This window comes from Carlito syrichta, unplaced genomic scaffold (assembly GCF_000164805.1).
Source record: "Carlito syrichta isolate Samal-C Ts95f unplaced genomic scaffold, Tarsius_syrichta-2.0.1 Scaffold305460, whole genome shotgun sequence".
In the NCBI taxonomy this organism is placed as follows: Eukaryota; Metazoa; Chordata; class Mammalia; order Primates; family Tarsiidae; genus Carlito; species Carlito syrichta.
Window position 1 is genome coordinate 128520 of NW_007249556.1, and position 15106 is coordinate 143625.

Consider the following 15106-nt stretch of genomic DNA (forward strand, 5'->3'; position numbering starts at 1 on the left):
AAAAAAAAAAAATCAAAAAAATTTGCTGGGTGCAGTGGCACATGCCTGTAGTCCTAGCTACTCGGGAGGCTGAGGTGGAAAGTTTGCCTGAGCCCAGGAGGTCATGGCTGCTGTGAGCTGTGAGTGTGTCACTGCACTCCAGCCTGGGAAACAAAGTAAAACTCCAATCAAAAATAAAAATAGCCAGGTGCAGTGGTTCACACCTATAATTCCAGCACTTTGGGAGGCCAAGGTGAGAGGACTGCTTGAATCCAGGGATCCAAGACCAGCCTGGGTAACTTGGCGAGGTCTCTACAATAAATAAAAAAAAATTAGCCAGTCATGGTGGCACGCGCCTGTGGTTCCGGCTACTTAGAAGGCTGAGGCAGAAGGATCGCCTGAGCACAGCAGGTCAAAGCTGCAGTGGCTGCAAGCATTCATGGCACTCCAAGCCTGGGCGACAGAATGAGACTCCGACTCAAAAAGTATACATATATTGAGAATCACAATTGATTGGATAAGGGCTATGGCAGACTGGCCAATACTAACCTGCTCCAATTAAGTTCTCAATGATGTAACTATTCTTCTTCTTAGTATCTTTATCCTTTCCTGTTTGATGAGACTTTTTAAACTATTTTATTTATTTTTTAGAAACAGGCTCTTACTATGTTGCCCAGGCTGGTCTCAAACTCCTGGCCTCAAGTCATCCTCCTACCTCAGCCTCCCAACATACTGGGATTGCAGGGGTGAACCCCCATGCCCAGCAAGAATCAGACATTTTTATGTTGAGCATCAATTAGTTTTGCAAAGAGAAAAAAGTTACTTTCCAAAGAAGGAAACACTGTCCATGAAAAAGCCGGAGGACAAGAAAGAAAGGATAGAAAGAAGCAAGGGAGTGGGGGAAGGAAGGAAAGAAAATCCTCCAGATGATGGGAAAAGGGGAGTGACCCACAATCTTCCAGGTGACCACCAGGGGGCACTGCATGCAGTGTCCTCAGCAAACACTTGAACAAACCGTTCAACTTCACCAGGGTGTCCTCTCAGAAGCCCTCCCCATCCAAAAAGACGGCTGACATTCGTCCTACAGGAGACGAGGAAAGGCAGTGGGAGGCAGTTTCCCAGCTGCGGGAAGTCTGTGTCTTACCTTTGGAGTCTTCTTTGGCCAAGTGACCACAGGGACCCCAGTGATGGCCAGACTGGGGTCATCATCAGCATGCTCCTTCAGGACATTCTGTGGCAAAAAAAAAAAAAGGAGCCATATTAGCCAGCATGAAGGGGAGGTCTCTGAAGTGGGTGGAGGTCCACGTGACTGAGAACTCTCCACAAGTCAATGTCTACCCACAACTGCATCACCACCCACACATTCGACAGAAATCAAGTCACCAGGGTGCCCTGGGGTCCGCAAAACACACAACATCCCCTCTCCAAAAAAAATTAGGAAAAGCAGATCACCTACTTCCCTATGACTTCCATGTATCATCCACAATCACACTTATGACACCAAGTACTTGTTCAGAGCATCACATACTGTCACACGCAGGATCTCACTTAATTCTTACCAAGTATCCTGGGAGGGGCAGGCAGGGGCACCGCGGATCCTCTGATGTATACAAATTCAACAACATACCCAGAGAAACAGAACCTTCACGAAGCTCTGATTCTGTCCTTCCGACAGTCACCTCCGTGTATACCCAAACCCTGATGTGTAAAGACGTGTCATTGTTCTTTGCACCAAGAGCCCTAAACAAGCAGGTTGTTGATCTGGTTTGACCGAGGATGGAGCCATCTGGCCACATGCTGGCAGGAAAATGGGCTGTGTTGGACATTCTGCCAGGCTGGGTGGGGGGGTCTCCGCCATGGCACACTGGGCTTATTCCTTGGTGAGTAGTTGGAAGGTTCTTCAAGGGTAATTCTGACTCTACCAGATTGTGGCTTGGGGTGTGACTGGACTTTAGAAACTCCTTTAGGTGTGAGAAACCACTCCACTAAAACATCTAACACCTAACTTACAGGTGCACTATCCAGGCTCAGGAGGGCAGAGTCCCTAAATCCCACTCTCCGGTACCACTCTTTCCTCTCCATGAACACCCACACAGGGTTTTATTTGGCTGCATCCACAACATGCCACAAAAAAAAAAAAAAAAAAAAAAAAAAAAAAAATGCATTGAGGGACACAGACCTGTTACTGGGCTATTCTGAACCTCAACCATGAATTTTTGGATTATACAAAAGCATTATTTCAAGACATTAAGAACAGAGTAAATTACACAGAAGCACTTAACAGGAAGAGCTCAGAAGATAAATGGAGGTGAAGATTATTATTATTATTTTTAGATGGAGTCTCACTGTGTCGCCCAGACTGGAGTGCAGTGGCCGCTCCCAGCCACTGCAACCTCAACCTGCTGGGCTCCGGCAATCCTTCCGCCTCAGCCTTCCAAGTAGCTGAAACTACAAGCGCACGCTACCACGCCCGGCTAATTTTTGATTTATTGTGGAGATGAGGTCTCACCAAGTTGCCCAGGCGAGTCTCGAACCCGTGGGCTTAGGCAATCCACTCACCTCAGCCTCCCAAAGGCGTGGGATTACAGGCTGAGCCACCGAACCTGGCTGGTAAAGATTATTTTAACTCACTTTCCCTAACCCACTTCACCCACTTCCAATTCACTTCTAATTTACTCTGCTTCTTGTCCGACTCTCCTGGTTATCATTTAGTTGCCCGATTTCTCAAGATGTGCCTATTACCTCAAACCAGCCAGAAGTATTCCCTTCCCCCCCTCCCACAGAAGGCAGCCAACAGCACAGTGGTTCAACTCCCAGCCCCAGCATATTCAGCTTTCTCAAAGTCCCACAGTCAATATCAGTGATGTTTAAATGCTATTTATAAAATGTCTTAGCTGGGCACAGCGATGCATGCCTATAATCCTAGCACTCTGGGAGGCTGAGGCAGGAGGATAGCTTGAGCCCAGAGGTTCAAGACCAGCCTAGGCAACAGAGCAAGACCTCGTCTCTACCATGAAATCAAAAAGTTAACCAGGCATGGTGGTGCACACCTATAGTTCCAGCTACTCAGGAGTTGAGGTGGAAGGATCACCTGAGTCCAGAATGTGGAGGCTGCAGTGAGCCATGATTATGCCACTGCACTCCAGCCTGGGCGACAAAGTGAGATCCTAACTCAAAAAATAAAATGTCTTAACTCACTAGCATATCCCAAAGCCCTGCACAATGACTAACATAACGTAAACTTCCAATAAACAAAACAAAAATAAAATAAAGCCGCAAATCCTAAAAGAGGGACAGTGTACAAAATGCCTGACCAGTACACCATACCTCAGAAGTGTCAAGGTCATCAAAAACAAAGAAAGCCTAAGAAACTCTCACGGCCAAGAGAAAGCTAAGACGACGAAATGTGGTATCATATATTGTGTGGAACCCTAGAACATAAAAAGGACATTAGGTAAAACCTATGGAAATTGGAATAAACTACAGACTTTAGTAGTATTAATCAATACTGGCTTATAAATTGTAAGAAACGTATTACACTAACCGTGTAAGATGTTAAGGATAGAGGATAATTAGGTGAGGGGGTATCTGTGGGAACTCTTTTTACTATCTGCTGAACTTTTCTGTGAATCTAAAACTGCTCTCAAAAATAAAATCTACTAATAGCAATTAAAAAAAAAAATGCCCATCAGGCCAGGCACAGTGGCTCAAGCCCGTAATCTCATCACGTTGAGGGGCGGGGTGAGGTGAGAGGATTGCTTGAGTCCAAGAGTTCAAGACTAGCCTGGGCGACACAGCAAGACCTTGTCTCTTAAAAAAAAAAAAAATCAAGGCAGGGCTCAGTGGCTCAGGCTGTAATCCCAGCACTTTGGGAGGCCGAGGCGAGTTAATTGCCTGAGCCCATGGGTTCGAGACCAGCCCAGGCAACTGGGTGAGACCTTGTCTCTACAATAAAATTTTAAAAATAGCTGGGCGTGGTAGCACGTTGTCTGTAGTTCCGGCTACTCCTAAGGCTGTGGCGGAAGGATCACTGGAGCCCAGAAGGTCGATGCTGGGGTAGCCATGAGCATGCGTGCCACTGCACTCCAGCCTGGGCAAAGGAGTGAGACTCCAACTCAAAAAAATAAAAAATAAAAAAATAAATACCCGGGCATGGTGACACATGCCTGTAGTCCCAGGTACTCAGGATGCTGAGGCAGAAGGATTGTCTGAGCCCAGTAGGTCAAGGCTACGGTGAGCCATGATCATGCCACTACACTCCAGCCTGAGCAACAGAATGAGACTCCAACTCAAAAAGGGGGGGGGGGGGAGCTTTCCAGAAATAGGCTCCATGACTAAAGCCTTTCCATTCCACCCTCATATGTGGGTCCCAAATGGTTGGGGAAAGGAGCATTACTTCCAAAGGACTTTCCACACCCTTGGCCCAATTCCAAACTCCAGGACATAGGCAACAAACTCAAATGCTTCCAGGCAGCAGGCAGTAAAGTAAATAAAATGTAAGCACACCAGGACAATAGGGAATAGTGAGTCCTGTGGCAAACTGGAAAGCACATACTCCATTTAGAGGACAAATGTGACTCAATTCCAACTTACTCACCTCCTATGGAAATGAAAGCCCCACCAGATCTCTGATTTTTCAGAAAACATCAAAGATCCGAGATTAACTTGAAATCTCTCTAAATGTTGGCAAGTGATTGAGACATTTAAAAAAACAATGGTGAACCAAACATATCTGTGTACTGATTTGGCCCAGGACCCACCAGTTTGCAAACACAGCTCTGCATGTGATTGAAAATAAAACTCGCCTTTGTTCTTTGAGTTTTCTTTTGAATTGTCTCAAAATTTCTTGTCATTTTGACATCGGAGCTGGAATCTGGAATTCATAAACATTGGGGTGGAGGCCTCTTTAGAGGGATATCTGCTTACAAAAAGCAATGACTGACTGGAGTTACAGGTACTAGTCATAATTAATACATTAATAACAACAAATAATAATTTATTCATAAGCAGGGCGCAGTGGCTCACGCCTGCAATCCCCGCACTGTGGGAGACCGAGGTGGGAGAATTGCTTAAGTACAAGAGTTCAAGACTAGCCTAGGCAACATAGTGAGACCTCATCTCTGCAAAAAAATGTAAAAATTAACTGGGCTTGGTAGCCTGTGCCTGTAATCTCATCTACTCAGTAGGCTGAGGTAGGAGGATTGCCTGACCCCAGGAGGTTGATCCTTCTGTCACACTCCAGCCTGGGCAACAGAGGGAGACCCTGACTCAAAATAACAACAATACCGCCAATTTATTCATTAATTATTTACTTACTTTTCTTTTTTTTTTTGGAGTCAGAGTCTCACTCTGTCACCCAGGCTGGAGTGCAATGGCATGCTCACGGCCACTGCAATCTCAACCTGCTGGGCTCAGGCGATCCTTCCGCCACAGCCTGCCAATAAACTGGAACTACAGGTGAGCGCCACCACGTCTGGCTAATTTTTCTTGATTTAGTGTAGAGTGGAGGTGTCGCCAAGTTGCCCAGGTTGGTCTCAAACCCATGGGCTCAGGCAATTCTCTCACCCTGGCCTCCCAAAGTGCTGGGATTATAGGCGTGAACCACCAGGCCCAGTCCTATTTTTTTTTTTTTTTTTTTGAGTTGGAGACTCACTCCATCACCCAGACTGGAGTGCAGTGGTACGCTCCCAGCCACTACAGCCTCAACCTGCTGGGCTCAGGTGATCCTTCCATCTCAGCCATCCAAGTAGCTGGAACTACAGGCACAAGCTACCATGCCCAGCTAATTTTTGATTTATTGTAGAGACGAGGTCTCACCAAGTTGCCCAGGCTGGTCTCGAGAGCTCGAACCCGCGGGCTCAGGCAATCCACTCGCCTCGGCCTCCCAAAGTGCTGGGATTACAGGTTGAGCCACCAAGCCCGGCCTAAAAACTGGTTTTAAAAAATATTTCCCCAAGTGCTCTGAGTCCGGCATCTCACGCTCATACTTCACAGCCTGTGTTCCCCTCTGTGCGTGACCCTCTATGGCCACCAGGGGGCGCCCTGGGCGCTCTCTCTCGCTCAGGGAAGAATATTCATTTGCAAGTGACAGGCCCTAGGAAAAGGAGATTCCTCTCATTGGAGATTTTTGTCACTGAGAAATAGATTGTGCTGGAGGGAATCATGTCACTGGCTTCCCAAGGCTCCTCCTGAATGTACCCACTCCCTGGCGCACAGATAGGAGGAGGGCTGGGTGCCCACACCAACTCAGGGTCCTAAGGGTTGTTTATACCCTGCAAGCCTTCTCCCCTCGAAAGCCTAGGGCGGCATTCTGAAAGATCAGGCCACCCGACCCTTCTGCTGGAAACTGCCCTGGGTTTGACCTAACAAGATAACCACAGACAGTGGATGGCTTGGGCCTGTTCCCCCATGCCAATTTCTCCCAAAGAGCTTAATTAGTTAACCATGAATCCAGCCAGGTTCCACTGATCTCCAGGGAGGGACGTTGATCATTAGAAACTCCATCTATGCTGTGACTAAAAATACCACCACCGTTCTAATAAGGCAGAGACGACCTGGGGAAGGATCACAGATCACGGCTGATAACAGGGAGACATGGCACAGGGCAGCTCAGACCCTGATGCCAGAGGACTGGAAGTCTCAGGGGTCCCCACCCCCTTTCTATGAGGAAGAATCCCCCACCAGGCATCAGTGCACCTTGGGTCTCTCTCTCTCTCTCTTTTTGCTTTTTAACTGATTTTATCTTATTTATTTTTTTGTAGAGATGGTATCTCACTATGTGGCCCAGGCTGGTCTTGAACTCCTGGCCTCACACAATCCTCCCACCTCAGCCTGTCAAAGTGCTGCAATTACAGATGTGAACCACCACGCCTGGCCACCTTGAGTCTCTTAAGACCTCTCCCTTAGGCCAGGTGCCATGGCTCATGCTTGTAATCCTAGCACTTTGGGAGGCCAAGGAGAGAGGATTGCCTGAGTCCAGGGGTTCAAGATCAGCCTGGGCAACTTGGCAAGACCACGTCTCGACAATAAATCAAAAAATTAGCCAGGCATGGTGGTGCTCACCTGTAGTTCCAGCTGCTTGGAAGGCTGAGGCAGAAGGATGGCCTGAGTTCAGCAGTTTGAGGCTGCGGTGGCCGCGAACGTGCCACTGCACTCCAGCCTAGGTAACTAAGTGAGACTCCTACTAAAAAAAAAAAAAAAAAATGCCAGGCGCAGTGGCTCAAACCTGTTATCCCAGCACTTTGGGAGGCCGAGGTGAGAGAATTACCTGAGCCTAGGGGTTCAAGACCAGCCTGGGCAACATGGCGAGATCTCGTCTCTACAATAAATCAAAAAATTAGCTGGCATGATGGTGGGTGCCTGTAGTTCCAGCTACTTGGAAGGCTGAGGCAAAAGGATCAACCTGCTGGTTAAGGCTGCAGTGGCCATGAGCATGGCACTGCACTCCAGTCTGGGTAACAGAGACTCCGACTCAGGAAAAAAAGAAAAGAACGAGTGCGTTGTAAGATTTTGAAGGACTCATGCCTACCTAGGCAGAGACCATCAGCTGAAGGTGAGAGGATCTTTGCCAGATACCCCTTGGCACGCTTTTGCAGTTCTCATTATTAATGCAGGTGACGCCACTCTCTCTTTCCCACAACTCCACACTCCTCTGGCTGCCACAGTGTCAGCTTGGGGTGGAAATGCCAGCTCACTGTAGACAGCCACCTTTCTCGTTGCATGGAATTATATGACAGTTTGGAATTAATGGGGTCATGTGGAATTATGGGGCTGGAAGAAACAAGAGTTATTGCTTTCAAGTGTAACTTTTTTTCTTAACACTAAAATGGAGATTAATTGTATTGCTTTCACATAAAATCCAACTATTTTAATATAAAAATACTTTAATATTTTAAAAAGTTAATATATGTTTTGTAGAGATGAGGTCTTGCTATGTTGCCCAGGCTGGTCTTGAACTCCTGGGCTCAAGCATTTCTTTCACCTTGGCCTCCCAAAGTGTTGGGATTACAGGTGTGAGCCACTATGCCTGGCCAAAGCCCCAAATATTATAGGAAAAAAATAATTCTAAACTAAGAGTACATTATCCCAGCCGGGCCTGTAATCTCAGAGCTTTGGGAGGCTAAGGCAGGAAGATCACTTGGGGCCAGGAGTTAAGAGACCAACCCGGAGAACATAGCGAAACTCTGACTCTACAAAAAATAAAAAAAATTAGCTGGGCATGATGGCATGCACCTGTAGCCCCAGCTATTCAGGAAGCTGAGCCAGAAGGCTCACCTGAGCCCAGTAATTAGAGACTGCAATGTGTCATCACTGTATCACTACACTCCAGCCTGGGTGACAGAGTGGGACCCAACTCTTAAAAAAAAAAAAAAGTGTATCATCCACATAGGTGTTATTTTTTCTCAAACTCCTAGTCTCAAGTGATGCTCTGGACTCAGCCTTCCAAAACTCTCAGATTACAAGGCATGGGCTACCATGCCTAGCCCACAGGTGTTTTTTTTTTAATTATTATTATTATTTTTTTGACTCAGAGTCTCCCTCTGACACCCAGGCTGGAATACAGTGGCATGCTCAAGGCCACCACAGCCTCAACCTGCTGAGCTCAGGGAATCCTTCCACCTCAGCCTTCCAAGTAGTTGGAACCACAGACATGTCCCACCATGCCCAGCTGACTTTTTGATTTACTGTAGAGATGAGGTCTCACCAGCTTGTTCAGGCTGGTCTCGTGAACCCCTGAGCTCAGGCAATCCTCTTGCCTTCTCCTCCCAAAATGCTGGGATTACAGGCATGAGTCACGGTACCTGGTCAGGTGTTATTTTTTTAAGACCAAAGTTTCTGGAGTCAGGTCGAAACCCCTGTGCCATCCGTTAACAGCTGAATAATCTTGGGGGACGCAGTACAGTGGGAGTAGCAGGAATACACTAGTCATGGTCATGAGGACTCAGGGACTCAGGGAGGTGACACGTGTCAGGTCTTAGCACAGTGCCTTTAAGTGCTCAGTAAACTACAGCTGATATTATCATTGTTACTTCAGACACCGCGGAATGAGAACGGGCCGGTTTAGTGTCGAGCGCGGGTGCTTGTGAAATCCGTGGCTGTGGAAGGTGTGCCCAGCTTTTCTCTCTTAGGGTCCTCAAGTGACTGACCCCAGAACATACCTGCCCCTTGAAGCGGCCCTTCCTGGGGATTGTTGACTTACAGAATGGCAAGATATAGAGGCCAGACAGCCAGCACTGCTGCGCCTTTAATTTTAAGTATTTATTTATTTACTTGAGTTGGAGTCTCACTCTGTCACCTAGGCTGGAGTCCAGTGGCATGCTCATGGCCACCGCAGCCTCAACCTGCTGGGCTCAGGCAATCCTTCTGCCTCAGGCTTCCAAGTAGCTGGACTTACAGGTGCGTACCACCATGCCCGGCTAATTTTTTGATTTATTGTAGAGATGAGGTCTCGCCATGTGCTGGGATGATAGGTGTGAGCCACGGCACCTACGCTCAGCTATTTTTCGGTCATTCACCACTTATTAGAGGACTAAATCTGCCCAGGGAATCACACGTCTTCCTCCCCTCCCATCAGGAGCCATGGCTCCTTCCTGAGATCTGGTTGGAAGTGTAGATTCTTCTAGGATGGATAGCATGCAAGGTGAGTCCCAGATTCCTATGAATCACTTTGTCCACTGATTTGTGGTTGTCCCTCCATGAGAAGACAGGGAACAGACGGTGTAGCAGGTTGAATATTACACCCCTTAAAACTCACAGCCGGGCTCGGTGGCTCAGCCTGTAATCCCAGCGCTTTAGGAGACCGAGGTGAGTGTATTGCCTGAGCCCGCAGGTTCAAGACCCGCCCGGGCAACTTGGCGAGACCTCATCTCTACAATAAACCAAAAATTAGCCGGGCGTGGTGGCGCGTGCCTGTAGTTTCAGCTACTTGGAAGGCTGAGGCAGAAGGATCGCCAGAGCCCAGCCAGTCGAGGTTGCGGTGGCTGGGACCGTGCCACTGCACTCCAGTCTGGGTGACAGAGTGAGACTCCAACTCAAAAAAAAGCAAAAACAAAAACTCGCACGCACCCAGAGCCTCAGAATGTGACCGTGAAATCTTTGCAGATTTAATCACGTGACAATGAGGTCATGCTGTCTTAGAGTGGGCCCTGATCCAAGGACTGTTGTCAGAGGAAAGCCTCACGTGAAAATGCTGCAAGCCAAGAGCACCTAGGACTTCCAGCAAACACCAGAAGGTGGAGGAAGCAGGGATAGGCCTCCCTAGAGCCTTCAGAGCAAGCATGGCCCTGCCCATACCTTGATTTCAGGATTCTGACCTCCAGAACCATGAGGACACATGTCTACTGCTTAAGCCACCCAAGGTGCGGTACTCTGTTATGTCAGACCTAGGAAGCCGATACAGACAGAGTCTTTATCCCGAAGGAGGTATGAGAGGCCACTGTGAGACAGGGAGGGGAAGGAGCCTAGAAGTATGGAGAGCTGGCCAAAGCCAGTCTGGCTCTCCTTTGACTGCTACCTAAGGACAGCCATCTTTTCCTGATAACAGGCTATGTGCACTGTGCTCATGACCTCAGTGCTTCTCAGAATAATTCAGTGACATGGGGGCCAGGTGAGGTGGCTCACGCCTATAATCCCAGCACTTTGGGGGAGGCCAAGACGAGAGGATTGCTTGAGCCGAGCCTAGGCAACACAGTGAGACCTCATCTCTAGGAAAAATCAAAACATTAGCCGGGCATGGTGGCATGTGCCTGCAATCCCAGATACCTGGGATGCTGAAGCAAAAGGATTGCCTGAGCCCAGGAGGTCGAGGCTGCAGTGAGCTGTGAGCATGCCACTGTACTCCAGCCAGGGTGACAGACGAGACCCTGACTCAAAAAAAAAAAAAATTAATGACATAGGTCCTTGTTGTTATACCCAGGTTACAATGAGGACACTCAGGTTTCATGAAGGTTAAGGGCTTCACAAAGCCCAGAGAACCAGAGTCTGATCCCCAGAAGGAAGAAACACATCTAGTCCAAGATTCTCATTTTACATGTAGAGAAACAGAAAGGTGAATTGGCTTGCCCAAGGTCACACAGCAAGTAGTTAAGAGCAGAAACCAAGCTGTCAAGGACCTGTGTCATGGTTTCCTATTCTTCCCATTTCATTCAGGCCAATATCCTGGCATGTCCATCAGAATGAGTTCTTTTTTTTGAGTCAGCGTTTCAGTCTGTCGCCCAGGCTAGATTGCAGTGGCATGCTCACAGCCACTGCGGCCTCGACCTGCTGGGCTTAGGTGATCCTTCTGCCTTAGCCTTCCAAGTAGGTGGAAATACTGGCATGTACCATCATGCCCAGCTAATTTTTTGATTTACTGTAGAGATGAGGTCTGGCCAAATTGCCCAGGCTGGTCTCGAACTTGTGGGCTCGGGCAATTCTCTCACCTCAGCCTCCCAATGTGCTGGGAATATAGGCCTGAACCGCTGCACCCGGCCCAGAATAAGTTCTTAAAGGAGCGAGTCACTGAAGGCCCTCAGTGCCAGCTCCTCACAAAGGTGAAGAAGCAAACGGCTTTCTTAGCTAGACTTTTACAAGATGCTGGAATCTCCTTTCCTTTCACAAACTCAATTAAAAAAGATGTTCATTTCAGTTTGAATCTAAATCCAGGCTCCTCAAGGCAAGTCACTGAGGTACGAGTGTCAGGATGGCTGAAAGGACAAACTCAACTTTCAAAGGTTCCACCCACAACAAAGAGTAAGACAGACTTAGTGGTACGAACACAAAAAAAGAAAGTTTTAAGAGAGAAAAGCAGCCGGGCTCGGTGGCTCAGCCTGTAATCCAGCGCCTTTGGGAGGCTGAGGTGAGTGGATTGCCTGTGCCCGCGGGTTCGAGACCCACCTGAGCAGGCGAGACCTCATCTCTACAATAAATAAAAAAATTAGCTGGGCGTGGTAACACGCGCCTGTAATTCCGGTTACTTGGAAGGCTGAGGCGGAAGGATCACCGGAGCCCAGCAGGTCGAGGCTGTGGTGGCCGGGAGCGGCCACTGCACTCCAGTCTGGGTGACAGAGTGAGACTCCAACTCAAAAAAAAAAAAAAGAAAAATTAGGTGGGAGCATTTTCTTTCTATCCTCTGGCCTATCGTGTTTAATTATTTTACACTGATTATGTAACACCATCACACTTAAAACTTTGATAAAGGACAGGCATGGTGGCTCACACCTGTCAAACCAGCACTTTGAGGCTGAGCCCAGGGGTTCAAGACCAGCCTGGGCAACTTGACCAAATCGCACCTCTACAATAAATTTTAAAATTAGCTGGGCATGGCAGTGTGTGCCTATCGTCCCAGCTACCTGGGAGGCTGAAGCAGGAGGATCACCTGAGCCCAGGAGGTGAAGGCTGCAATGAGCCATGATTGTGCCACTGTACTTCAGTCTGGGTGACAGAGTGAAAGCCTGATTCATAAAATAAAAATTTTAAAAATGAAATAAAATGATAAATTTTATGTTATGTGTATCTTACCACAATTTAAACAAAATACATGACAAATAAAAGGAAAAAGGAATTTTCAGTAAAAGCCAAAGCCTAGCCACCTCAGAACAGTCTCCTCGGGAACTGTCTCCAATTCTAGGGGTTCTGGTTACAATAAGCCACCATGTGCAGCAGTTTTTGAGGTCCCAGAGAAACAGAGAGGGGCCAACTTCTTAGGACACAAGTCAAAGATCGTAACTGGTCAATCAGTCATCAGGGGAAATCACCGCAGGCCAGAAACACCATCCTCAATGCTAATGGAGGAAGTGGGCATCAGCTATGAATTCCATCTCGGAGCCATGTTCCCGAGCTGTTTCTTATTTTTCAGCCAATGCAAAAGAACCCCCAACAGCTGAGCATGGAACAAAGGGGTCTGAGTGTGCAGCCAGGAAGAAGAGGCTTCCCACCCCACGTGAAAACCTTCCCACCCTGAAAGTCAGTCCTGGATTCAAAATCTTTTCTGGGTCTCCAAGGACAATGAGGGACTGATGGCCTTCCAGGAGAACTGAAAACTCCCCTGCTCCGGAAGAGACGATGGAACTCACTTCCTCCATCCAGGCACTTGGTCACACAGCATTTAGAGACACAAACAGAGGTTCTGATTTTCCTGGGGCACTAAGGAGGCTTGGCCGCCAAATTTATAAGTTCTCCTGCCTGAAAAGAGACCCCTCAGACAGGCTCAAGAACAGAAATACCTCTAAAGATAGGTAAATTCAAAAAATGAACTAAGTGGGCACAGTGGCTCATGCCTGTAATCCCAGCCCTTTGGGAGGTGGAGGCAAGAGGCTTGCCCGAGCCCACAGGTTCGAGATTAGCCTGGACAATTTGGTGAGACCTCATCTCTACAATAAATCAAGAAATTAGCCAGGTGTGGTGGTATGTACCTGTAGTTCCAGCTACTTAGAAGACTGAGGCAGAAAGATCGCCTGAGCCCAGCAAGTCAAGGCTGTGGTGGCCACGAGCATGCCACTGCACTCCAGTCTGGGCAAAAGAATAAGACTCTAGCTGGGCTCGGTGGCTCAGCCTATAATCCCACGCCTTTGGGAGGTTGAGTGAGTGGATTGTCTGAGCCCACGGGTTCGAGACCCACCTGAGCAACTTGGCGAGACCTCATCTCTACAATAAATCAAAAATTAGCCAGGCGTGGTAGCACGCGCCTGTAATTCCGGCTACTCGGAAGGCTGAGGCGGAAAGGATCACCGAAGCCCAGCAGGTCAAGGCTGCGGTGGCCAGGAGCGGCCACTGCACTCCAGTCTGGGCGACAGAGTGAGACTCCAACTCAAAAAAAAAAAAAGAATAAGAATTGACACCAAAAAAAAAAAAAAGAGCTAAATGACCAAATTATATTAAAAAGATGTGCAAACCTAATAGTAAACAGTAACACTCAGGAAGGCAGTAGGGCACGATGGAGACTGGGGCACATGGAGTCAGCTGCTACTCATTTTCTGCTGACTGTAGCCAGTCAAAAACATGGGTCAGGAGAGCCAGCCTATTTTATATGACTCTCCAGATTCTTGTTGAATGTTGGCAACTAATTTCAAAAGTCTATTTTAATACTGTGCAGGCCAAACGCGATGTCTAGAAGTTGGATTTGTACCAAAGGCTGCGAATGTATGACTTCCGTCCCAGGCCCAAATCTGTTGCATTTTCTGTAAAGAGAGCGCAATCAGTCACCTCAATATCTCCTCTCTAAATTTGGGATGGCCTCTTGAGAAGGGAGAAAAATGACCAGGTACAGCGGCTCATTTCTTTAATCCCACCATTTCGAGAGCCGAAACGAGAGGATTGCCTGAGGCCAGGGGTTTGAGACCAGCCTGGGCAACTTGGCAAGACCTCATCTCTACAATAAATTAAAAAAAAAAAAACAAATTAGCCAGGCACGGTGGCATACATCTGTGGCTCCAGCTACTTGGAAGGCTGAGGCAGAAGGATCACCTGAGCCCAGCATGTCGAGACTGCAATGGTCTTGGGCGTGCCACTGCACTCCACCCTGGACAACAGAGTAAGATTCCAACTTAAACAAAAAGGAGAAAAACGCCTTCCCTACAGTCACCAATAAAGCAATACAGTAGCGGATGGGCACACAAATTCCCCCATGGAACAACATGGTAGTCTACAGTAAGTCACTTAATCTCTCTGAATCTTAATTTTCTCATCCGTAAAATGGGGAGAGGTCACTGCCAAGTCATTGCAGCCATTGCCTTGCTGAGTTATGATGTGGCCATGTTTTCTTCAGCTTTGGCCCCTTCCCTACCTTGGAGAGGTGAATTTCCTCTTTCTCTCTTTCTAATTTATTTTTTAAATAAACTATATTTTCTGTGCAAAAAAAAAAAAAATGGGGATAATAAAAGTACCCCAGGCTGGGCGCAGTGGCTCAAGCCTGTAATCCCCACACTTCGGGAGGCCAAGGCAAGAGGACTACCTGAGCCCAGGGGTTTGAGACCAGCCTGGGCAACTTGGTGAGACTTCATCGCTACCATATATCAAAAAATTAGCTGGGTGTGCTAGCGCATGCCTGTAGTTCTGGCTACTTGGAAGGCTGAGGTGGAAGGATCGCCTGAGCCCAGTGGGTTGACGCTGGGGTGGCCGTGAGCGTGCCACTGCACTCCAGCCTGGGCAA

The 15106-nt window shown here is 47.9% G+C and overlaps 1 protein-coding gene across 3 annotated transcripts in view; it reads right to left on the reverse strand.

Annotated features, from left to right (window-relative positions):
- Nucleotides 1-15106, reverse strand: part of KDM2B (lysine demethylase 2B) — a 159131-nt gene that overhangs the window by 62463 nt on the left and 81562 nt on the right. For all 3 annotated transcript variants that reach the window (XM_008061705.1, XM_021714246.1, XM_021714245.1), the window contains one exon: nucleotides 1124-1210. In XM_008061705.1, the coding sequence (XP_008059896.1) occupies nucleotides 1124-1210 (87 nt within the window). The remainder of the gene's footprint in view (nucleotides 1-1123; nucleotides 1211-15106) is intronic.